The 27,535-nt window shown below is 41.4% G+C and overlaps 2 protein-coding genes across 3 annotated transcripts in view; one reads left to right on the top strand and one right to left on the bottom strand.

The window, feature by feature from the left end:
• Positions 1-27,535, bottom strand: part of LOC105670483 (coiled-coil domain-containing protein 112-like) — a 62,094-nt gene that overhangs the window by 3,498 nt on the left and 31,061 nt on the right. The gene's annotated exons all lie outside the window — the stretch shown is intronic.
• LOC105670479 (GAS2-like protein pickled eggs) overlaps positions 255-27,535 on the top strand; it is a 55,902-nt gene continuing 28,621 nt past the window's right edge. Inside the window, exons 1-3 of the mRNA XM_012364016.2 lie at positions 255-716; positions 11,715-11,907; positions 22,805-23,305. Coding sequence (XP_012219439.1) covers positions 11,737-11,907; positions 22,805-23,305 — 672 coding nt within the window. The 5' untranslated portion in view covers positions 255-716; positions 11,715-11,736. The remainder of the gene's footprint in view (positions 717-11,714; positions 11,908-22,804; positions 23,306-27,535) is intronic.

The raw sequence follows: 27,535 nt of genomic DNA, 5'->3' as shown, positions 1-27,535 counted from the left end.
GAAATCGTTTTGTCGTATGTACAAAATATCAAATATAAATTTGCAAATAATTGTAATAAGAATAATTTAAATTTCATCGAATAGAAAACATGTTGGTGCGCACGAGATACGAAAGATCCGGCGATGTTTATGTTTACAATTGCTGTGTCGACAATATCGCGTCGGTGTGTGCTACCAATCCTGTAGTGACCCCTCGCGGTACGTTGCGGACGAAATCGATCCCCCTTTCCACCCGCTGCTCTTCGACCGCTTGCGCGGCGAGGCATTTATACGGGCGGCCTGTCTCTAGGCGCTTCAGTCTCTGATTGGGACGCGACAGCGCGAGTATGGGGTTCACACGTACCCCGCGAGACACACTGTACGATACTACGTTCTGAATCAAGCGACGAAAACACACCGAAAGGTCAAAACGCACCGATAAGAAAACGGGACAAAGACCTCTCCGTCTGCATGGATCCGAAACTGATCCGCTGATCCTTGACGCTCCTCGCGCGCGTTCCTCCTGACAACACATTTTCCGGCGCGAGCGCGCCTAATCGCATATGTCGCCGGGAAAATCTATCGGCGGACATTCGATTTTCCGCTCGATGAACGAGGAATTCGCCGCGCTGCCGTGAAACCAGAGCGGGATCGGTGCGCGCGATCCGGGATTCTTCGCGGTGTGGTGATCCGGTGGTGGTGATTCTGGACGAAGATCTGTTGACATTCACGTAAACGTAAGTACCAGGTTGTCTTATGTGCGTGTTTAGACGTTGGATATGCGAAATCATAGCCGTGTTTTTTGCCACGCTCATTTGCAAATACGATAGATATATATTACTGATTGATTCGTGCCGCGGATCGAAGGAAATCGAGATACGTCACTCGTTTGACGTTGAAGGCTTGACTTGAATTAATAAACAGATGCATTTATGATTAGAGTACGTTGAACGGTTTTGTTTGTGCTATGAACGATTTGAGATAAACACATTTTTCATTTCAGTAAATATTGATTCTGATTATGATAAGTCATATATATTAATATATATTTCAAGTCATATATATATTAATAACAGTTATTTTATTTTTTAATTTAAAAATTACTGTTTTGAAAATTTACGTTGTTGAAAATATTTGAGAAAGATCTTTGAGAACTCTTAATCTCTCAAACCTTTGGAACTTTATCTGTTATCTGTTATTATCTTTGCTTTCCTAAACTGATATCCCGAAACTCTCATATATTTTGACATTTTCGTTTTTTTTTTATATCATACACATCACATATTTTTGAGTGAAATTATTCCTACGGAAAGATTGAATATGTAAGAAATTTATAAATTTTAATTTTCATGACATAGAATTCTATGTGCAAAATTTTTATGCGACACGTTCTATAATTAAGAAATTCGGCCGTTTAAATGAGAAAATGAAACACCAACAATACAACATGACATAAATAACCGATGCATCTGTTGCATTGCAAAGATGAGTCACTGGCAAGTTTGCTTATCCAGCGACACTGATAAGTAATGATGGTACGCAATGTTAATATTAGACTTGTAATATCCGCAACGATTATCGTGCGAATGATTTAGAAACGTGTAAAACGTGTGAGATTAATGACACACGTCATTTCAATTATTTGGAATTATCATGAGACTAATATATTAAATCTTATCGCATACATGTAACGGAATACATTTAATGATACTGTATTACAAAATATAATATTAATAGTATACTAATCCCGTTATAGAGCCGTAATTGACAATAATTAAAAGCTTATTTTATACAATTTTGTACCATTATACCTTCCTATTCTGGCTACTTAATCACCTGTTAGAGGCGCTTTAATAGAGAAAGTTTCATTGTTCGAGCGATCGCAAGGAAGTTTTACTCCGTAATCAGTTAATTATTTTAATTACGAGTAATTGTTGTCACAATAAGATAATATAATTAATTAATCGCACAAGATAGTGCGATGATTAAGATGACTGATCAATATTTATTCGACACTGCCGTGTTTCCCATGTTTTGCTTACGTACTCGTTAAAATCGCTTTTCCAGAGAAAGCTACATTATTCTAAACTATTGTAAGGAAATGTTGCATTGTCGTAAGTTAATTAGTGATTGTTAGTGCAATTAGAATCACAAATCGCGTGACTTTCTTTGCATTAGATAATTCCGCGTGTTGCATACAACGAAAGCGAAGTGGGATAATTATTTCGCCGCTCGTATTTCTCGAATACAGTTTTTAAAATTTTCAAACTATATTAATATATATTAATTCCCACATATAATAATATCAATTGCATATTAAAGTGAATTGTAAAGATCGGAAAGGAAGCGAGACAAAGTTGAAAATTTCAAGAGACCTCGATTTGAGAACGACGATGTACGAGTTAGTTCGCGATTGACGAGTATATTCGCCCGCGGGACGATTTGCCCGCGTAATGGCGCGATAATTTCGCGGCGATTGAATTGCCGACGCAATTACTCGCTGGAGGCGTACACGCTTACTAGCGAAGACGATCGAGATAAGTGGACGGAGACAAAGCGTTTTGTCGCGTGAGATAGTCTCTCGAACTGTGCACTGTTGCGCGGCGCGCAACGGGATGCGCTTCTCACGATAATAACTAATATAAAAGCATATCGGCGCGTAATAAACGGCGTACGGCAATGTTTGCGATCATTCCATTGACCAGCATTGAACTTTCGCCCGATCCTTATCGATCTTTCGCGTACGCGAGATATTGCACCTTGTGCCTCGGAATTATTTTGCGACCATTCGCATGAGAGAAACAATTTGTATGGTACACATAAAGGCAATTCTAATGAGGATTGATCTGAAATCTGCGATTGAAAAATGATGGGAATAATTTTTTATTTCTCTTCGTTTTGAGATTAAATATTGAGATTTTATGTTATCGATATTTGTGTTAAGATTGAACGCTTATTTAACGTAAAATAGATCTCTAAATTAAGTAAAATAGTGTGCGAGTTATTTTTACATTATTATAGTCCTTCTATTCTAAATATACCACGTCTTTCTCTCTCTCTCTCTCTTCTTTTTCTTTCTTTCTCTTTCCACCAGCATTCTAGGTGTATAACATATGTATCAATTAATATGACATTATCACGCGCTAGCATCGCACAAGATTAAAATCCCGCGGTCAGCAATAGTACTCGCGCTGCTGCGGTTACTTTATCAAATGCACATTATAGGCGAACTATTGCGCGAACGTTACGCGAGGATTTGCTGCGTGCTGCGCGAGCATCGCAGCATCGGCATAACGTGCTGCTCGTTACGGCTGGTCTCCGGTTAAAAGTGAATGGGGAACCCGCTCATTCATAAGATTTTCTTCCAAGGGGGGCAGCAAGCAGTCGGGGCGCGCTCGCTCCTCGCCGTCCAGTCTCGTTCGCTTCGGTGCAACGCGGAGCGTGCGCGCGCCTGCAGATGCATTCTACAGCGACTGGATATGCAACTTATCACGCTCGTTAATGCGAGGTACCTCTTGATCGAAGGACGAAGGACTCCGCGAATGTTGATAAGCAGCCCCTTTGCTGCACTTTGTTTCGCATAAAGTAAGACTTCAAAAATCACGATCGAAGAATATATATTGAGAACTGATAATATGATTTCATTTTCCGATAATTATAGACATTTGCGTGGAAGTAAAATTTGAACATAGTTACTTAAAATATATAAATATGGTAAAACGAATAAAGAAGACATACACGTATATTCGATAAAACAAAAGCATCGAAGTTAAAATCTGGTTGACGTATTAAGAAAATGATTAACTGAGAAACGGTCGAAGCGGCTTTATCTCATCATTATACATACACGAGAATACGCAATTCGCGGTAACACGACCGCCGTGTTAATACAACAAATCAATGCCGGGTGGAAAGATAGAAATACATTGAATTTACATATCTCGCAGCCCTAGCTCGCGGTTTGCAAAGGTTTAACATCGTTAACGCGGCTATAACACGACCGAAACATCTCTCTCTCTCTCTCTCTCTCTCTCTCTCGCTCGCGCGCGATGTCGGCCAGCAGATTGCAACATTGCGAACGTCGCGATTAATGAACGGCTGTCAACGCATCGCATCGCCGGAAAATCAGTTGCACACCGCGGCCGTACGCGCTGTCGGGATGCGTTTGGCGAGAGACGTCATCGGATTAACTCGGATTTCAGTGCGTGTGTACATTCTGATATTCCGACGACAGCACGAACCTTAGAGCGATCGAGAAACGTGTAATTTTTGCGAAGGGCAATCACGAGCGCGAAACCGAGCCGCTAGTTTCTTGAAATCGGACGCGAGATGACCCAGAAAGAGAAATTATGAAACGACCGTACCAGTCTCTCTTGCGCGGATATCGCGCGCAGACATTTTCTAAAATTTTTTTCATCAATTTCGATTTGACGGTTCTTCAGTGATTCAGCTTTAATTGGCGCGCTGCTGTTTTTCGCCAAGTTTTCGGCATTCAGCTCGAAGCACGGATCGTCTGAATAATGTTATGGAAATGGACCTCCATGAGAGAAGAAAAAAGGCAAAAAGGTACTGTACGAAAAACGTATGGAGAAGCGGCGGGGGCAATAAGTCCGGCCGAGACGGGAGGCGATCAATCTCGGCGCGCTCGAAGGGAACTTTACGGGCTGGCGCGTAATGATAAACGACTTCGGAATCGGCGTTCCACACGTTATCGGACCGCGCGTATAGTCAAGATATCGCGTTTCTCGTTGCTGTTTGCGACGCGACCATGCGCGACGCGGATTTGCATTAGCGCTCGGCTACTCGGCGCGCGCGGGCGTAGTCAGGCCAGCCGATCGGATTCACCGTCGTCGTCGTCGTCGTCGTCGTCGTTGTCGGGAACAGGTTCATTCCGCCGCTCGTTCGTCGTGCGAAATGAATGAAATCGTTAAGCGTTACGACACGCCGACGCTGCTCCGGAACGTTTATCGGCACCGGTATCTGCGCGCGCAAATGCAATTATGCGTCGCGTAATTCGAGAGAGAGAACAGGCGCCGACTTACGTCCGGTTTCCTGAATATATAATGCCCATCGGGATACTCGTTACATTGTGCTGAATATGACACTGTAATATCTTTCGATTAGAATTAACATAATTTTCTTTCCATAATCTAGCTGTGAAATAAATAATAATTTTCGAAAATTAATCGCCGTCAGTTTTATCTTTGAAAAGTTATTATGGGTTATAATTAATTGTGGAAAAATTTATCGTTATAACATTTGCAGATCTGGTTTAAAAATATTGTTTGTTTTCAAAGTATCTACATTAGGCACAGAAGCATAAAAATGATGCCGAATACACTGGCTGTGTTTAACTGCTGGGGGACATGATATATCGGTGTGTTTTGCATGGAATTATGTTTGTATTCTTAGCTTATGTATTCTCGCGTACACTAGCGAGGAATTTTAAAATAAAAGGATTTCTCGGACAAAGGCACGCTTTCGTTTTTATGCGCGTGAGTGGGTTCTTGATATCTCGACGATGATGATATCTTCGACCTCGTCAGTCTCTTTTACCTCGCGATGTAATCATTACGATTGCACCGCCTGCCTTTCATTTTCTCGCTGAAAATTTCTTCTCGCTAGATTAGCCTGTGTATAATTGTAGAATATTACGGTTACGTCGCAATAAAACATTGTAGGTGTACGATAAATGTTCTAAGAAAGGGTATTTTATATGATACTGTGTGCTCGAAAGTTGTTACGCCATTGCGAAAATTCTCCGCATATCTTATGCAGCACGCGAACAGATAATCATAATATTTTGCATAAAAGGATGGATGCAAAATATTTATTACGAATTATGAATTGCAATTATGAAAAGTACTTATTAATGTGCTCGTATTTATGAAAGTTTGCCATGTTCGATAAGATTAAAAAATTTTTTCAAATACCTTTATTATGCAATTCACATTATTGCGATAAAAATATGTCGACAACTTAACAATTGTTTTAAAAATATTTTTTTCACGATTGTTGATATTTAGACCGCTGCCATTAAATGCTTGTCACAAATATAGAATTGATACATCTTATCGGGTCGTGAGTAATTATGCGGAATCCTACCGTAGGACGACTCACACAACGGGAAAAAAAAGAGCATAGTTGATACTTAATGGACTGTAAAAGAGCAAATGACCATTAATTGCGCGGCGCGCCTCATTGCGCTTACATGAAACGAGCATTATATGTCCCAAGCGGGGTTCGTTTTCTATATTTACCTTTCGCGAAATTATCACATCGGCCATCGCCATAATTACGACGCAGCGAGACTTTCAATTTATCGCGATCTTGGTTTCCCTTAATAATATATCGGTGCTATCTTTGGGTAGGACGCAAGAATGTTGTCGTCGCATTGATCGCGTATAACGTAACATTACTTTAACGCGCGTGATTAAATTGCGGCCAGTGGCCAGCCGATCGAGAGCAACACTCACGTACGCCTCTCATGTTTTGTACATATAAGTGTCCATATATATATATATTAGAACAGTATTTAAAAAAAACATAAGAAAATTATGAAAACATGAAATAATCTAATAGGAATCGTTCATAATTGCGCATAAAGCTTTACCTTAAAGTGGGATCTTAATAAGAATTTTTAAAGAGACGCTGTTTGCGCAATAAAACACGCAGCTCCTTAGAACACATCATCGTTTATGTGAATATTACATTATTACCGTTTACGTAACTCGGCGTGCATAACATTTGCCGCGATAAATAAGCGGCTGGATGAGGGGACTGGAGAGGAGGATGAATCGGATTAACTCGCGCGCGCCCCAGAGAGAAATTATAGTAATAGGGTGCAAGAGTAACTGCTTCCTGGCGATCGAGAGAGTTGGTAAAGTAAGTCGTAGGGATCAGAATTGCGCGCGCGCATGTGTGCGTCCGTAAGTTGTCGGGCGACTCGTAAAAAATAATAAGGTAAGTCGAAGCGACTGGAATTGAGTCGCCGGGCGGGCTCGCGTAAGGACGTTTAAATATTTTTTTCATTAATTTAATCCGGTTCGGTCTCTAATCTCATTCACCCGCCCTACGCGTATCTCTGTTTACTGTATTGCTGCAAACACGGCGGAGGAGGACGCTTTCGAAAGATTTAACTCGTACGAGAACAGGCCGAGTTTGAAAATCACGCGCTAATACCGGCTTGTATTTTATTTCTGGCTCCGCGCCGTTTTCATCGAACGCAACTGCATTGTTCGCGCTGATGTACCGAGAAAGGGTTCCACGAGCTCGCCGGCTCTTTATTATTCCGTCGAGCATTATTCGAGAAAGGGACGGAATATTAAAAGGTAGCTGCCCTATGGATATCGCGCGCACGCCCGTTCCCTATGAAAGCGCGTTCGTAAGTTTACCTACGTGAGCGTACTTGAAAAACACACTTGACATAACGGTGCATCATGACGCTCACACGAAGTGTCGCGAGAAGCTGCGTACGTCGGAAATGCAATTATGTTTTTTTGCAAAAACTTGAAGTCAAGTTCGTTTAACATTAATCCGACATTGTTATTTCAATAAATTCTATAAACTTCGCTGTTCTACATAATATTTTGTATAAATTTTGATAAACATTTAATTCTCATACAATTAACTAATTTATACTTTGTAAATTTCAACAGAAGAGACTCGATTTCAAGGTAACGCGAGATTTTGGATGCAAATTTTATTATTATTTTATTATTATTTATCGTAACGGAATTGCGTATCTAAATAGTACATTAATCACATAGATACGAAATAATCGCAAAGTTTGTGCAAGAGTGTCACGTCATAAATTGCGAGACACTTCTACATATATTGATAGCATCACGTTGATAATTAGCGTTTGTGTAAATCCGATGCCAAAGTGGGAACGCACTTCGCGATAACTAACACCTACTAAAACCTATCGATTATTTATCATAGGCGCGCGTAGAAGCATATAAAATCCCGTTAACCACTTTACGAAATAAAGGAGGACGCTATCAATTCCCGAACGTACCTTTCGCCAGAGACTACTAAGATAGCGCGTGAATCACGTGTGTTTAAGGATTAAATTTCACGGTGCATCCGCGTTGCATCCCTAATAGATTCCTCCGCGCTACACCGACATTTATGAAAGCCGCGGCGAACTCCGCGGAAAAACGCGCAGCGGCGTTTTACACGCTCGCAACCCCGCTGTGATTTAGCAACTATCGCCTTCGGTCTCGGCAGGTGACGATAAATGCCGCGAATTGACCCGTAAATTAGACACCGCTCGTCCATACTTGCACGCTTCTTTTTTTACTCATCGCGCAATCGCTGAGTATATTAATTCCCTTTTTCTTTTGCAATAATATAATTTGACGATATATATATATATATATATATAAGACAAGCAACATTTTAATAATGCTATTGTGACATTCCGATCACTCGCGTTATCATTAATTAAAATTGTACATAAAAATATTAAAATAGATATAGCTGTATCGTGTCATTGACGATTTATCTTATCGGGTTTATAGCGTATCCGGGTATAGCATTTCGCATACAAGATAATCGTATTGTGAACTACTTTATGCGCATTCGTGGAAAAAGGATCGATAAGACGTTACGCTTAAGTCGTTCGCCCTTAAACAGGTCGTTTCCATAGACTGTGAATCAGCCATTGTTATTTAAGCTTTGACATTTTCGCAATAATAATGTACCTATGATAATGCATCCGATGCAGTATACGCGTGGTGCCGACGTGTTGCCACCCAAGAGACACGCGCGAACGAGGAGGCGCGCGTGTAACACGATACGATGACATTTTGCAGTTACCTTTTGAAAATCATAATCCGTGATCGTCGCTGTCGGCACACGAATCTCCTGTCTCTCGCCTTTACGATTCGCTTCCGCGTTCCCTTTATGCGCTAGTTCCTTTCTTGCTCGCCGATTTCTTTTTATTCTTCCCTTCCGCCGTTTTATTTTTTCGTTTGATAAACGTTAATGAATTTTAGGAGTGAATGTGCATGATATCCAAAAACTTTCTTTTATCTAGGCGTCTTCTTTGAGGAATTACAGTTGATACTTTTTTTTAGCAAAGATCCGATTAAACGCCGTCATATTTGATCTTTTAATTATAAATGAAACTCTGTTTCTATGTGTTTGTATGTTCATCGAACCGTATCTTCCGATCTTTTATCTTAAAGATAATCCCTTTAAATTAGTTAATTCCAATCAATTCTTAATAAAGGCTCGTCGAATTAGGGTGAGGGAAAGGGGGACAACTACATCGAAACAAGGCTTTATGAGACCCTATGAATGGAGCGCTTTGTTGCTGTTGGATATTGTGCCGGAGGCTCGTCTGTGACGGTTCATTTCCCACGATTATTTTCTCTGACCCGTGTATGTCAGCGGTCGGAAAATTAGGATGTTTAGTAACATGTAATAAATAGGAGGCCAGTATTTCATTTCGCGCACCGGTCAGTGAACTCGCACAGAATCATTAGTAGCAGCAAAACATGTTTCTTAAAGTAAAATACTAGCATTTTTAAATCGATCGATTATAAAAAAAATTCCACGCTACATTTTATTAGCTACAAAACAGAAATGAAATAATTTAGTACTAGAATTTAAATTATTTAATATTAAATCATTTAAAATTAGGCCTTAGTATTATTCGAACGGAAATGACGGGCAATCTCTTTTATCGTGTAAAAATTAATCTTCCATTTATTCGCACATTGTATATAAACATGCTAAAATTTATCTCACAGTCGTCGTAAGCTTTCTTCTGAATCCGGCAACATAGACACATAAATTCATCCGAGCCCATTTGGCTGGCGCAATACCTCCTCATTAATTCGCCGCGGCGTGCACAGCGTAGGCTTATTTATCAAATACCAAAGCCCCGTTGGTTACGTCGCGCTGAGATTTCCATTCAACGAAAGTCGAGCGCTCCGAAACGTCATTCTTCGCGACGCGACGCTATTCAGAATCGAAGCAACCGTGTCTTACGATATGTTCACTTGCGACATTGCGACTCGGCGAGTCCCCGATACTACTTATCTGTGCATTACTCGACAAGTTGCACACAATACTGCTGATGGAGATTTATAGCCGCTCGAAAAAGAAGAAACAGGAACTCAATAGACGAACGAATACAGGTAGACTGTAGTTTTTCTATTCTGCATTGACTACAAATTTAAAAAGTTAAAAATAACAGAGAACGGAGTAAACATCTGAACCGAATTCTCTTGGATTTTCCTACGCATTGCACAATGCGGAGAAACTGTTCGAGTCGGCTCCATAAAAAATTTACAGCTCGAGAACTATTTTGAAAATTCCTTTGACAATTGTAAACTTTATCTATATTATTCGTAAAGCAATATCACTCAGAGACACAGAGAGTTACCGAGTTTAGATGCTGTAAATATTTTTAAAAATTCCAGAAACTTTTGTTTCTATTTTTTTGGATAAGAAAATTATGTTATCTCGAGAGAGAAAACATTTGCAGTATGTGTGCAGAACAATGTCTGATAATTGAATGTCTGATAATTGAAGCCAAATGGGTTCGTGGAAATTTGAATTTAGCTAATTCGAGCGAAATATAATCGAGTCTGTGTCGTGCAAGAGCAGTACCATTGCAGAATGCATGGGATAGCTACATATACACATGCGTACAGGGTGGTTGAGTGACGAGAAAGGGAAAAATATCGTGGGGTTGACCATGCCATTGTCAACAATGACACCCGGAGTGTCCATTGTCTGGCGGAGTCTCGCGTTTTTTATTCAACGGATATTTATAATCTGCCTCTCGCATCGCAAAATAATGCCCATGGATTTGCATACGCAACGGTATCTCGACGTGGAAATATCGCGTGAGAAAACGAATCGAGGCCCCGTTAGCAGCGCATTGCAATTTCTGTGCATGATGAATATAGTTTTCGTCGGAGCGATAAATAACGTCGACCGTGATTCGAGATATTTTAAGATTTATGGAAAAAGTGCAGGAATTTAATTGAGCGCGTATCGACTGCAATCACATGCTTTATAGTAGCATTGTGTTTACATTTTATGTACTCAAGATGAAATAAACATACGATTGAGCGTCGAAAGAAAAGAATGGGCTGTAGAGAATTTCCGGAACTTCAGGCAAAGTGGAAGAATGTATAGAAAGCGCAGGTAAGGAAAATAGGCTTTAATGATTGGTCCTTGAAATGCCGAAAGTTAGAAAGAGTTGAAATGCCGAAAGTTAGAAAGAGAGGAGGAGAAAGTTAGGATGCAAGAAAGTATCATTGAGAAATCACGAATGATTTTTGTGACCAGTCTTTGTCGTAACTGTAGGAAACGGGATCATTTTGCATCACATGCCCTACCATTGACTATCTCGAGGTTTCCTCAGACTTTCCAAAGACTTTTTGTCAGTTGCCTTTGAAGGTTGCTTTAGGCAAACGTGCGAAAAAGTTTTTAAGAAATCTGTTACACAATATCAAAATCCGTGAAAACGCGTGCTTTAATATGAAGTAATGACGAATATACACAACTTGTGCTATAATAATTAAAAAATTTTTAAACAAACAAAATAACTTAATAATAATTTGAAAGTTCGATTTATTTAATCAATATTTGAATAAAAAGGAAGATTTTCTCAGAGAAAAGGCTAAAATAATGAAAAAAAACATGGATTGTTATAAATATAAAAAATATTTCAATTTAATGTAATTTAATATTTTATATTACGCTTTCAGTTTTCGAAACATTACAACCATCATGTCGGTGCTACTGGAAGGGAGGTCATACAGGCCGTTCAAGTCCTCGGAGGAGTACCTGATAGCGATGAAAGAGGACCTGGCGGAATGGCTGAACTCCCTGTATCCGGAACTCAGGATCAACCTCGACAATTTTATGGACAGACTGGACACCGGTGTCGCTCTATGCAAAGTAAGTGTCGCCCAATGATTTGCCCAGGCAATAACTATAACTGCGGAAGCACGATTATCCGTGCGGTTAAGCGCTCGCACATTCGTAACGAGGCGATCCTTATCGCGCGACTGTCATTGTCGAAAAGCTTCCCCCACGATCAAGATATCCATTGGCCTCAATCCTAGAACACGATTGTCACGTTTTCCCGCTCGTTCCGCGTCTATTTTCTCGCCGGTTCGTAAACATCCGCCTATACACACAGTATCGCGAAAGTACAGCTGCATGCCTTGCATAGTGACGTGATTTCTCTAGAATCCAGTTAATTTTTTGACGAACATTTTATGGCGAACTCTTACGCAAAGAGATATAAATTTCAGGCATTTCAGCCATAAATAATAGATTGATAGTATAATATATAAATATATGGACGAACTAAAAAATACGCACACGAGTAAACGTTTTATCGCGCTAGTTAAATTTTTTAAAATTTGTACGTGAAGTTTCCTGTTGACATGCTAGCGTCATTTAAGAACGCACGCGGCACGTGCTAAAGATGCATAAAAGTCATACGTGTGCATCGAGGAGGAAGAAGGATGTGTATGACGTCCAGCGGAAGCTCTTCGTCCTGCGTGGTGTGAATTATGATTGAGTTTAAGTGAGCGAGTGTGGAAAGGGCGAAGAGTAAAGTGTCTTTAAAAGACCTTTTCATTCCTAGCTGTTTTATATTTTCATTAAAGTATGCCGTTAAATTATCGCTGTTATTTTGTTGCGCCAATGAAAGTTCGAATACAAATATTACATTAATAGCAACCTTTGTTACGTTACTATTAATATTTTCTAAAAAAAATCTTGAAATTCTGAATTATTAAATATTAATTAAAAATGTCAGTGAATCTAATAAAAATTCAATAGAGAATTGCTGTTATATTTGTTTAATTATTTAAATAATATAATTTTCCTCAACGTTTTCAAGATTTGTGATATGCGAAGTATATATACGCCTCTTTTTTTGGCCGTATTTGCAACAATATGCTTCCACAAGGTGCATAATGGAGAATGTAGACACCTACTTAAATGAAATTAAAATTATGCATGTGACAGCGTGCATATCTTTTTTATTGGCAAGTGACAACGAGTAAAACCTGTCTGCTAAAATCTCTGCTGGTTCTCATTGACGCGGTGTCGAAACAAAACAAAAAAAATATGCATACAACTCGTATCTCCCACACGACCGTGTGCCACTCGACTGCAGCGGCAGATAGAGTAGTCACTCGTAGCGTGACCGATCGGCTGTCGACGTTGTACACGGTCAGCTTATTAGCTTGGACATTATTAAAGCAATTTTAACGAGTCATTAAGGGCACGGCAAATTAGGACGTTTGAAAAAAATCGCGGGACACAATGAGTAATGGTTTAATTACCCGATTAATGCGGCCGGCAGTCGCAACGCTCTCATGCCGTATCACGGCCGCGTGGAAATTGCGAGCGTAAGGTTTATGCGTTTGTATGCGACTACCAGTCGTGGATAAGTACACGGCGTATACGGCGGCGGCATGTGCTTATGAATATTATCGAGCGGTTCATTAAAAGGAAGTAGGAAAAAAAAATTTCGAGGAAAAAACCGCCCAAACAAGTGCAATGTCATTATTATATTCGCTAATTAAAATTTTTTATTTAATAACCACATTTCAAGATCGAATGTCGTAAATCCTCAAGTTTTTATCGTCGCAATTTTGCACCGTGACGCCAGATTCGCAATGCCTCCCGGAACGATACCGCGCGATCAATCGCGATTCAGCGGCGATCGAAGAACGGCCCGTGTGCCGGATCGAGACTCGAGTCCGACTTTCACTGATCTACGACGACGATCGGCCGCTCGAGCCGACCCGGGCATCGAGCTCCATTCATCGCCACGGGCCCCACGTAGCGCGCGCGCCCATAATGTCCACGACGAGCAGCATTTCGATCGCCGCGGCGCGACACGCTCGTATAAATGCCGGGATATCGGCCGGACCCGCGCACGTTATTAGCGGCGCGTCGTCCGTCGTTATAAATTCACGCCGGGGAAATATTTAGAGTAGGCAGAGGACGATAAAACCGCGGCGGCTCGGCTCGCGGTGCGTGCGTGCGCCTCTGTGTACCAACTCGGAGAAAGTCACCGTGGCTCGTGGCGCATCGGTTATGCGACTGAAGCCTGATTCAGGCCACGGTAGGACTCACATACTCAATCATAAATGTTTATATTAATCTTGCAATCATGTGTGCAATCAGATGTATAATTTCCTCGCGTGGTTAGAATTCCCGAAGAAAGAAAGGAAATAAAAACTGAAACAGTAATAAAAGAAAATGGAGAGGACTGTCGATCGTATCGGGAACGCATTATACACAGACCGAATGAAACATTGCAATTAAGACGTTGAGAACAGGACGATACGACTAAGCCCCAACGTTCAACATTAGACACGTTCCGTTCGTAGAGCGAAGCGCGAGGCACTTTAGTCTGAATCCGGTTTAAGGATTACGGCGGATCTCGAGGTGAGGTACTGGAATTTCTTACCTATGGCAGGGGGTAGATTGGGTTGCAGCAGTCGGCAGAAGCAGGGGAAGGGCGGGCAGGGCAGTGCTTTTGCATATATCGACTTTACGAGCCGTGACGTGAGTGGCGAGGCGGGGAGCATAATAAGGTACGCGACGAGGAGCGATAAGGAACCCCAGTGCTCTCGATACCGGCACTTGTGGGGACTCTTCTCTGCTTTTCTTTCTCTTTTCCATATCGTTCGCGCAGGTTTTTATTGGCTGCAAGATTTTTTTGTACTCTGTTTACGGGCGGGGAAGGCGCTCAGACGACCTGCATGCAATATGCATCGCGCGACGATGAAATCGAGAACATTTGTGTCTACTTGGAGCTCTGAAAGCTTTTTTTTCCATAATTTCTTAACACTTTTTTTTAATATTGCGCGATACGAGCATGTCGTTTTCGCGAATATGTTAATTTAAGGAGATTAAACCTGTTTTCTTGAAGAGTTTTTATCATAACGAGTTGATTCTTTTTAAAGATATAATGTAACTTATTTTGACTTGTATATTTATAATGATAAATTATTTATAATCTTGCACAAGTAGCGACAATTTTGAAGAATAATATAATACGAGTTACAGTTGGATTAAACACAGAGTAAACATTTTAGTAAATAAAGATTTTAATTTAATTTTTGAAACGTATCGGAGACAAAATTGATTATCATGAGAAATGAGATACATTCGTCATCAAATAATTTACATCTCAGCTACTGATCCAATAATAAAAAATTTATAGCAATAATGATTCAATTTTACAATTAAGATCTTTCACTCAATCCTTTGAAATTAAACCTGACAATTCGTATTGTGAATTTCACGCGGAAGGAGGCCTTTGATGTTGAAGTAACCTCGCGCGTGACGTTTTTCAAAGCAAATTCGGGAATGGCTCTTGTCATGATGGCACTTGTTAAAGATCAACAGGCAATCCATCTTAATCACAATTGCGATAATCCGAAAGCGAAAGGAGAGCCAAGAGCGACGGCGCGCGGCCTTTCCTGTCGGAAATGACAAATACCGGGCGCCTTGATGGAGTGGGCCTTATATAGAAATCCGCTGGCACTATCCTCGAGCACAGTGCTACTGCGTATAAAACCCTGTTCCAAAAATATTAACTTTAATTGTGTCACGACTCCATTGTGTTCGTTCGGAAACACCGTTTTATATTAATGTAAAAATTTTCAAGTTTTTATTTATTTTTATTAGACGCCGTATTTCGAAATTTTTATTTCTACAAATAGCATACGTTATTTCTGGGCGTGTTATATATTCACAATACAGTTGAAAAAAAGACCTCGTAATTTTCTCGCAAGGTCGCCAAGTCACCATCATTTCACACCGATCGACGTTTCAATGGTAATCCGATAGATATCCTTATATAAACAGAAGGCAGAGAGCGGACCTTTATCATGGATTCCGGATTACGTCGCGAAATTCCAGGCAACGCGCGTACACGATTAATTAACCGCAATTGTCATCTGCTTTTTCTCGTTTGCTCTTCTCTCGCTCGGAATTAGAATTTATGGCGGGCGCCACGTCGGGCGCGTCCTGATGCTTCTCCGACTTGTCCTTTGCGGATCTTTAAGACCTATTTAGACGAGACGATTTAAGGTCTCAGGCAGTAAAAGTGGATAGTGCTACTTAAGTTTAACCACATAATTCAGGATAATAAAAATCTTCTCTTCTAAATGTTATTTTCGTCTTACATCTTAAATGTTGAATGAAAATATTCAGAAATGTTGTTGATGCTACGTGAAAAATATATTAAAAATTAATCGAAGAGAGATAAAGCAAGAGTAACTTGCAATTAATTCCAATATGCTCGAAGGCTTTAATTATATGTTATATTCTATAATTATACAATTGTTTTGCATTAAGAAAGCTATATCATAAATGAACACAGCACTTTTGCAAAAGAATATATAATTTTTGGAATGTCGATGTCCATTCTAAATAGGCATTTACTCGTTAACTGAATGTCGGCGGTTGGACGCGTTAAGTCGAGATCGCGCGCGATCGAGGTCGATCCCGGGGATCCGAGGAAGCTGGCCGCATTAATGAGCCAATTAATGGGAGAGTTACGAGCCCGGCTTTCCCGACAAGACGATTGTCCGTCGACTTTTCTGACGCGCGTGGCAGAGCGAGTTACCTCGCGGCGACGAGCCGTTCGTTAACTTTATCGGCGAATCAAATCGGCGAGCTATCAGTTACCTAAAGCACTGTTAAGCGCGAACGGGATCGGCGATTCCGTTTCAATCGGCTGGCATTCGCGTTGCGACGAATGTAAATCCGATCAGCACTTTTATGTCACACACGCACAGTTCAATCACGCATGATCGATTTAATCCTTCCTGCTAGATAATTCTGTATTCTATAGGAGATAATTTGTATTTCTTGAGCCTTCATGATATGACAAGATTTTCATGTAATTGCAAAACGGTAAAACCTGCAGAAATCGAGAAATGTTCGATGTTATTTTGACGACAAAGTGAAGTCATAGAAAACTCAAGTTCGATGAGATCACTTGGGATCACGAGAGAAAATGTTAATGCGCAACTCCGTAATATGGCTATGAAAGCAATTAGAAGGAACGCGGAATCAAGGTCGGCGGCCTTGAAATTTCTTACAGTTAATTGAAATCGAGTGGAAAGCTGATGAAACTCGATTCCGCCGTTGAATTATCGTAAATGGAATAATGACTGGTACCGTTCTGCAATGTTGCGAGATGTATAATATAATAGAAAAGTGTGGACTCGGAGATCCACGTTTTGAAATCGATTCGGTCTTTCTTCTCATTTTTACTAAAATAAATTCCCGTGGTTTCCATTATTTTATAATTGGAGACTGTCATTGAGACAACCATTATTCTTCTCATTTGTGTATCAATCCAACATGCATTTTTTTGCACGAGACTTCTGAGACAATGCTTAATAGAATTGTTAATTGTGTGCGCGAGAAGTAGGACGGTAAATTTCAATCGCTTTAATACTGCAATTATGTAAATTAAATTAGAATCGTGTTTTCGCGGCCTTTTGTGTTGTAATTTAAAGACGAATGTTTACACGCCACATTGGGTAGGCGTAGATATATATATGAAATAGCCACAAGTGTGTGTCCTTGCAGGCCGATTATCCTCTTCGAAAGGTCAATCGTGAAAAGGAGTGCGTCGTTAGGCTGGCTGGTGTTCGTTTCTGCGTATATCGCACCAAGGAAACGCATTACGCATGCGAGGTCAAAAGCGTTTCCTGCCGTCTATTAGCATTTCTATTGAGAGCTCCTATTTCTTTATCTAGCTTATGTGTACTCGGAAACGACGGTAGCACGAAAGGTTATTTGCACAAATTTATATTAGCTTACCGTCTGGTGTGCCTTGATCTCGAAATTATTATTCATAGATATCGAATTAAAAAATCGAAATGTACGCAATGCAGTAAATAACAATTTCAAATATAAGCAATATATATATAATTGCTAAATACAAACATTTTTTAAACTCAATATAAGTATTTTAGAGTAATTAAAATGTAATATTTTATATTTCTCAAGCTTCGAGACACAAAGGATCTTTTAATTTTCCCGAAAATATTGCAAGAGATGGGCTCCACCGGTGCTCCACAATGATGCCATTCGCGCGCGAACGATTGCGGAGAACTATAGGAGATGCGCCGACGAATTCTTTTGTCTATGGACCAGAGAATGCACAGCGGCCCGATGCTTTTTTTCATAATCGGAAGCGGAGATGAGTCTACGGGGGTGGCCCTTTTCAGTGCCTAAATATACACTGCAATCCCGGCACGTTCCCGAAACCCGATGCAAGGGGTGCGTCGTAAAAACAACGGACGGAAATAGACGGAGAAAAATCGAGCGGACGCCGCGACGCCGGCGACCGCAAGGCGCGACGGGCGGTCTAGGACCTTCGAGGATCGCCTTTATAGTCCCGTCGCATTTTAATGCCAATGTCGACGTCCATTGATGTAACCCGCCGCCGCGTCTCGAAAGGTTCATTGCACCTCTTCATCCAACTTGCCTTTTAGATGACATCTTTCTTTTCCACAAGCTGTTATTAACGTTACAAGCTAATAATAATTAAATTAATGCAAATAATGCTGTGGTGGGATATCTTGTATAAATAATATTGTAATTGCACGATAATTTGTCGAAATCGTGAAATATTGTGTAATAATTAAATTGGGCAACGTGTAATTATTCTAGAGAAAAACATACGAAATAATCTTGCTCATGAAATTGACTCATTTAGAATCTTCGGAACGACCGTTAAATAAATGAGTGATAATTTATAGAGATAACAGTAATAGATATTTCTCCCTCGCTATCGGTTATTAGTGACTCGATATTAGGTGCCTATTAAGCTGTTAAGCAATTCAGAGTGATTAAAAGGAAAAGAGAGATATTCATTATCTTATACTGCATGCCGATAAGCTTCCGTTGATAGATTGCCGGGAATTCATCATGTCAATAACGTTTACAAATTACTCAAGCAAAATTGTTTTTAGAAAAATGATTTATCGTTAAAATATTTGTCTTCTTTCTTATTGAAATTATTTTTGCCAATAAATTTATTCATTGCGAGACGTGTAACGTCATCCGTCACTTTTGCGCACATGCGAATCACTTCCTGGGAAGTACTTTGTGACATGTCGTCGACGTTATAAAGGCTCTGGAGGCACGTTCGCACGATTTTACATACGTGTTCGCGCGTGCGACGCTTTAGAAGGTATATCTTATAACGTGAACACGCGATGATTCACGTCGCTTTTGTGCCGGGCGAGGTCTCGCCGTTGGGAGTGTAAACGCTCGAGGTTTATTAACCTCCGACATGCAGGAACGACAGGACCGCGAACAATTCTCGTGAGGAATCTCCTCGCGCTTCTGCCGCGCAAAGAATTACGCTACAGTTGTAAGGCCGGCGCGTTAGAACGTAATTAACTTTACTACGAACGCGGGAATCTAAATTGCGTGTTTCGTAAAATGTACACGTTCCAGTTGCGTACAACGCATAATCCTTTCGACAGAGCGCGTTCGTTAAGAGCGAACTCTTATTTTCGGTATATCGCGACGGAGAAATGAATTCATAAAATCGTTAGCCTATAATCATCAGACTTTGCGCTAAGCATTTCTAATTGCGAACGATTATAAGAATTCTTTTTTTTTTTTTTGCGCTCTTATTAATATTTGAGAGGCGTTTTATTATAATTTATTTTTAATTAAACGCAGAGCTGGCGCTTATAATCTCGGGGATGGCAATTATTCGCGGTGTCACAACCGATTTGCAATCGTTGACGTTTACAATTCCATAGCAATTATTCACGTAACGGTCAATAGCCACGTTATCGCAACGGCGATGTGTTTAAGTCGACAGATTTAATGATCTTAATTATATTGAAATCCCGCCGTGCGTGTTCGCGCTTTCAATAACACGCCCGCCGCTTCATTTTGCAGCGGGCCAGCGCCGTGCGTGGCCATAAATTTCCGCAACGGTTTATCGCGTAAGCCCTGGGCCCCCAGAAAACTAAATTAAGTTACGGGGTTATGAGTAATGGTTACTTGCGCTCTCGTTGGTTACGTCTCATTGGTTTTCTGCTACATCGCGCGCGCAGCGCTTACGCTTAACTCGTACGCGTTCCCCCTCGGGCGCAATGAAACGCCTCGGCAACCGCTCCAATTTACAAACGTAGAATGTGCAGCGACCATTTTCATTAGGCACATTTGCCCGATGGCAGTAGGCGAATGACGACGGCGATACAACGAGAATGGGAAGGGGAGGGGGGAGCGGGGGGTCAGGGGCCACAGTAATGTGACATCCTGCCGTCGCTTCATCTGCCGACCGTATTACCATATGCGCCACTTCTCTCGTCTTTTATAAGCGCGACTCTTCCTCTCCGCGCGCAGTGGTGCTCAATATTTCAAAAACAAGGACAGCTTTGAGATCTGATTAATAAGCTCTTCAATTTGCGAAAGTGTTGCTAATTTTCGAGGAGTATCCGCGATTGTATATCGATGACAGTTATTTTGCGCACGCGGAAAAAGTAAATCGAATTATTACAACATTTTCTGAGAGAAAGTTGCTATTTAATATTTATTATAGTTGATTTGTGTAACTATTTTCTTTGTTAACTTTGGGCCTGCCATAATGATTGTAACATAATATAGAGACAACTCGTGCTTTTTCCTAAAATAATATACTTTTTATCATAAAAATTTAAAAAATAGTTTATTTTAGCCTTTTAGTAGTTTAGATCAAAAGGGGGAAAAATTGTACCGCTTCTGTTCACGAATTTAATCGTATATCTTTCAGACCGATGGATAATGCTCCCTTGAAGCATCAGCTTCAAGCGTCCTCGACAAAACGCTCCGGCCGTTGAATCGTCATTATCGTCACTCACGTTCGGTTGTAACAGTCTAGTGGCAGACACATCTAATCTCTGTATTATCCCTTGGGAAATATCGAGGCAACCCGACGGAATACAGCCGGATGCCGTTAGATATGATTTTTACGGATGTGTGCGCCGCGCGCAAACGACTCCGCGGCCTTATGGTCTCCACGTGCAGACGAAATATACATTTTGTCAGAACTCGTAAAACGCGTCGGGACATGTGAGTTTTTACCAGACCGAAGGCCTTTCGTAGAAGACTCGATTCCGATCCCGCAATAAGGATACGTAAAAGATACGATAATCACCACTTAATGCTGCAGTAAATTTTTATGGAGCAATTAATGGAGTAATTTGGAGTAAAAGAGCGAATCGATGGAGTTAGATGGAGTAAAAATTTCGGCTTTCGAATATTTCGATTTTCTTCCCAAATATCTCTAAGAAAATAGAGATATTAAGAAATATCGTAGAAAGTAAAATTTAGAATTGCTATAAAAAGTGTCTATAAATATTGCTCTGCGAGATACAAGGCGTTGAAATCGGCCTAATAATCGGAAGCAGATTTCTAAATTTTTTTTACAATTATTGTCTAATTTTCTGAATCTTCGACTGCAAAGAATAAAAGTCGTCAATAACGAGAGACCCTAACTGAACGTGACATCGACATTCGATGCGCCGCACGCGAGTGAACGCACGCTCGGCTCGGCGTGATGTTTGCGCAGACGAAATACGATTTTGTTTAAACATCAGCGGCTTTCTCGGCGGTCGGCTGTGTATTCCGGATACCGCGTGGTCTCTTTTCGATGTAACCCAAATACCTCCTGACGAGTATCCCATGTCAGCTCTGTTTGACTAGAATGGAGGTTCAACGAACTGTCATTAAAACGAGCACCCGGTTAGCTAGCGTAGTCGTTCGAGCAGATGTTTGGCGGAAAACGAGCACTGAGCAAACGGAAGGGGATTAAAGGGATGAAATGATGCTATCATCGGTGCGATGTGTCTTGATGAATGATGATCGTGAAATTGGAGGAAGCAGATATCCTCCAGCAAACAAGATTGCGAGCGATCCATTTAGAATCGCACTCATTTTTTATATTGATATCATTTTACTCTCGCTGTATTATTTGAAAAAAAATAATAAAAAATTCGTAATATTTTTCTCAAAATACAATGTAATGAAATTTTGTAGGAATTAAAAATATTTGAAAATTTTACGCCGCTCTCGTTTTTGTCTGCATCGCGATATTTGGACTGCGATTGAGACTGTATTCTTTTTCGTCTGTCAGCGTTTTTAAGCCGCTCAAGTATTCCCCGTTGATGTTTGACATACAAGGGTGCGCGCAACTCGAATCACTTTCCAGTGGCGCACTCATCTGAATCAATAGCGTGATATTGCATTAAGACCTTTTTCGGGATTAGGAGGAGGAGGGATGATCATCAGATGCCATCTGCCGCTTCAATGCTCGCGGTAAATCCAGGATTTTGATGTCGCGTCGAGTGCTGAATAACGTACGAGTGTGCGCGCGATGTAAGCGAAGACGGAGATGTGTGGGAAAGTGTTGAATAGTGCGGAATGAAATATCGCGCGGCGTATACACACGCGTATACATTCTAGGCGTCAGAAATAAAATATCGACGTTTGTTAAAGGCGTCGTGAAACATCGACGTGCTTGCGTGGCATACATTTAAATCGCGGCTGTTGTAACTTGTAATTTAAGGCGTCGTAAATTATTCATTATTGGACAAAGGGACAGTGATGCGAAATAGATTTTCACGTCTTTATTTTGAAAAATTCAAGAGCTCAAAAATATTAACATTATGTTCCATTACAAAATTAGGAAAAACATGATTTTTTATTGAATTCCAGCCTCTCTATGTTGAATCATCGTATTTATTTCCATCGGATAATCATTGACTGATGAAAACGATTTTTTTTTTGCTTCTAGCATGCCAACAACGTGCGGAAATATGCGGCGGACTACGTGGCCCGTCGTCAGGCCCGCAAAATGCCGATGACACGCTCGATAACTTCCTTGGCGTTGCCGATGAGCCAGGTAGGCGACGTGCCCTACCTGCCGAACGCGAAGGCCGGCACCTTCTTCGCCCGCGACAACGTTTCGAACTTCATCGACTGGTGCCGCAACAGCCTCGGCATCATCGAGTGCCTGCTCTTCGAGACCGAGGACCTGATAATGCGTAAGAACGAACGACACGTGATATTGTGCCTGCTGGAGGTGGCACGTCGCGGCGCCAAGTTCGGCATGCTCGCGCCGTTGCTCGTGCAAATGGAGAGGCAAATCGACCGCGAGATCGCCGCCGAGAATAAGGCGGTGAACGGCGCCGGCAACGAGGAGAGCGACGACGAGTACGAGGAGGAGCAGCCCTGCCTCATATACGGGCCGCAGCCGCAGATCGTCACGAACGATCTCAAGACTCTCCACGAGTTGGTAAGTGAAAATATGATCCGGACACTTGGGATAGTTGTTCGCGCGCGAAGTAGGCGGTATACTTATGATGCAAAAAATTACGATGCGTGGAAAGACATCCTGTTTTTAATTTAAGCTCCAGACGAGCTTCAGGAATCGTCTTTAAAATTTTCTGAGCTCGATTTACTCCTCTCGTCGTCGTCGGAATTCCGAATAACGATCGCTGTCTTGCGTCCTGCGACGCTTCTCGGAATCTCCTCGGCAGCCTAGAAGTTTCTCGGCGATTCGCGGCGCCGATTCTGATGGCTCGCCGATTAAATCCCGACGGCTTCGAATGTATTCCAATCGCGCGTTTCGTCGCGTATCATCGCCAACGGCGACCGTAACGTGCCGCGGCTATGAAAATAACTCGCCACCCTTCGGTGCATCCGGACGTATTTATGGCGGTCTCAGCTCGCCGACGCCGAGCCGTGAATATCGCGCGATCAGGAATAAGAGAACGGACGTTGCGGTGCTTAAATTTAATGGAGTGTCGATAGTTTTACTCATTCGGTATCGCGTATCGCAAAACCGACACACTTCGCAGTGGCAATATCGCGAAGGATAATCGAGGAGGTTTTCTGTAATAGTCAGCTTAACGGAGTCGCGCGGTAATCACATTTGCATTTGCGTACTCAATTTCATATCTCAAGATTGTAATCATTTTATAATTTTAATATTGATTAATTATGGTTATTAATTATTTACTTTTAACGATGCTTATTAGATTTTGACACAATATACAACGTGTTGTGTACCGCATCAAGGCTCGAAAATAATAATCAAGCCAAATTTTTCAATTCTCTTGGATGAGTGTGTTAATTTTTTAAATCACTCAAGTGATACGCGCGGCTTATTTTTTGTTGTTCTTTTTTCTCACGCAAATGTGCGCGTCTTTGGAAAGACGCAGAGAAAGAGCTGTGTCACCGACCGCTCCCATCGGCGGCGCGGTATGCGCGCGACCTATCCGGAATTTTATTATCGGCCAATTATTATAAATTAACGAGTAACGATCGCGCGAGCATGACGCGTTAAATGCCCCGTCGTGTGCGGGAATCGCGCTGACGGCTCAGCGTCGGCGGTAACGCCATTCTTCGCCGTGGCGTTAATTGCACTCGCCGCTGGCGGAGAATGCGACGCATCGGCTGACACCTCCGCGACGATGCAAACGTAATATTCTCTATATTTCTCGAACCCGTCTACATTTCATATCTTCCCTCACACTTCCGGTGTAGACGCCACGATACGATACAGCAACGGCATAACTAAAGAGGAGGCAGAGGCCCCCCGTAGAGGAAGTTTAGGGAGGCTATAGTCTTTACGTTTGACAAGTGTTTCAATTATTGCACTGCGTGTAAAGCTTTTGCAATAATGTGAAAAATATTCAACAATAAATTTATGTATATTAATATAACATTAAATTCACTTCATATTCAAATTTATCACGTATTTATATCAGTTATTATTCCATAGTTTGATTGACAAATTATCTGATTAATTAAAATTACTAATTTTACACAATTATCTGTATTACAACGTCACTCCATGTTACAATTGAAAGGGGTAGTGCGATACAACAATTTTGATTAAAAGACCGACTATCGGCTAAAAATGTTAGATTAGCCGACTGGCGAGTGTGTCTAACGGCGGCGATTACCGCCGGCGATACACGCGACCGGCATACGTGTTAGCGAGGCTAAATCGCGGCATTTCACGAAGCGGAATAATTCCTTCCCCAAGGCTTACAGCGCCGCAGCTGGCGATAACGTCGCGACGCGGCTTCTCGGTGCATACAAGAATTCCGGGACGCTTTCCCGCGAAGTCGAGGCTCCAAACGCTCGTGGCGTAAACCTCGCGGAAGGTTTACGAGCGCTTTATCTTTCGGATGAAAATTTCGACATAATGTTACGATAAATCTGCTCGTCGCGATAAATCTCTCCTTTCTTACGAGAAAAGTGCGTTTGTACTTTAGATTTTTTGTAGGGTGGATTTTGCGCAAGAAAATCGGACGATATAAATTATCACAGTTGGAAAAATCTGAATGGTCTTTAACATAGCTTCTTACTGGACTAAAGTTACATAAAATTCTGATTGAAATGCGGCTTTCAAAAAATATAATAATATACATTACGCAATCAACGTCAACATTGCGATATTGAATAAAGTATGAAATGGAAAGTATTACGCAGCGACAGCATCGATACTTGGATAGTATCGTAATATCATTAACACCCTTGGTAGATAACGTAAGTGCTGCGAGCGTTAGCGGTTGCATAGTACGTCCAAGTGCGTGTTACCGCCGTAAATCTCGTGGGAGCGTCATTACGGCCGCCGTTCGAGCGTATTGTGCGTCGATTTTCGCGATCGGCCGCCGATATCGCCGGATAAATTTCACTTTGCGCCGCGGGGAGGCTGAGCGACGCCGCGCGTCGGCTTCAAGTAGTAATATACCGTGAAAGCGTTGCTCCCCCGATTCCAATAAAGTAGAGGCGAGCCGAGGCTGAAGCCGCTTTGTCGGCTCCGTAATTAGCGGAAATATTTATCGCGTCCTAGCTGCGAAAGCAGCAAAGTGCGCCAGGATCAGATTTTCCATTGTCGCCGCGAGCAAATAAATTTCGGATCGTAATAAAATCTCTTCCGGATTTTTCGATGCAATTTAAAAATATAAAGTACAGGGAAGCAAACACGGAAATGATAATTCATCATTTTGCAACGTCCCCGTTGTGAATTAATTTAAAGCTATTTAGACTTTAATTTGAATTTCATTTAATTATTTTCGATTGCACGCAGTTAATGCTTTTACACCATGTCACGTATCCTGCTCGTTAGAGTCGATCCTGAGCGCGGGATGTATTGAATCGCGATTGAATCGGCACGACGATTACGTCGTCTCGTGTCAAGTGCCGAAGCACTTTCAAAGCGGCAACTCGCCGCTTTATTGATAATTAATCTAATCTCTCTTTGCGCCGCGAGACACGGACGACGCGAAGGTACATTCTCCGAAGCGTTCGCTTTTGCATTAAATGCCGCTCCTCGCGGCGGTGAAGCGGCGGCGATTCAAGGAGAGAGAAGAGAATGAGTAGGGCCGGCGGAGTAAGAGCGCGTTTTACGCCGGCCATCGATTAGGCTCGCTCTTGTCATGCGTGTTATCTTATCGCGAGCGTTACGACTTTGTTAGCCGCGTTTGATATAAACAACTCCACGGCCGATTTGGCTAATCGTGTTCGAGATGCGATAATCGCGGGCGACATTATGACGGTTGTATAGCAGAAGCTGGTTCGCAAGATATCTGCATGAGCGCTTGCATCAGTTTCGGTGATAAATAATTTTTCGTGCTATATCTCTTATTTATCATGTGGTTAATAAACATTGATTAAATGTAATCTCATTCAAATAATAAATGAGATAAAATATATATATTTTTTTCTTCTATATTGTTGTCTAAAATCTCTAATTATATTTGTACTCCAAGAAAAATCGATAAAGTTTTTATTTTTTTATGTGCGACTATCATTTGCTTTTATTTTTATGTCAATTTGTTGTATCATTTTTTGCTACGTTACTCGGGCTCGGCCTGTTCAGGATCGTGCCGTTTCCTGATTTCTCTCAGAAATAAAACTGGTGAATCGTGACGACACATTTGCGGAACCTCAGCTCATACGCCCGCGGGTGATTTCCGTGATTCACATTGACTTAGCGGCGATGCGTTCCGCGTCCTTCCACGGCCTGCGATAAGATAGCGCGTTTAACAAGGCTGAATCTAATCGATAGCCGAGGTAAACTGTGCAGCTCCACCACACAATACCACGCGTGTATGTTTCGTTCCCTCGACGGGCGGTTGCCGTAAATGGCGCAATGCGAAACCGCGCGTTGTCGTTGCCGCCAGCGTGTTCACTTATCGCGGAAGCGGATTCGCAACGCACGAAGACGGGGCTTTTTTCTTAAATGTATGCACACCAATATTTTTTATCTTGCGAAACAGTTAGCCGCGCCGTTCGCGCACTGTGAATTTGCTATTCGCGTCAGCTTAACGAGTATGCGATTTTAATGCGCATCTTTAGCCTCGTCAATGCGATTTTCTACGGAATATAATTGCGATGTGTGAGAAATCTAAAATTCTCTTTGCATTTTTCTATCAAAAAGATTTAAAGCTATTTATTAATTTTAAATTTTACCTACATTTATCAAGTTTACTAATTTTCACGCATATAA

Source organism: Linepithema humile, chromosome 2 (genome assembly GCF_040581485.1).
Source record: "Linepithema humile isolate Giens D197 chromosome 2, Lhum_UNIL_v1.0, whole genome shotgun sequence".
NCBI lineage: Eukaryota > Metazoa > Arthropoda > Insecta > Hymenoptera > Formicidae > Linepithema > Linepithema humile.
This window is presented reverse-complemented; position numbering and strand designations above follow the sequence as displayed.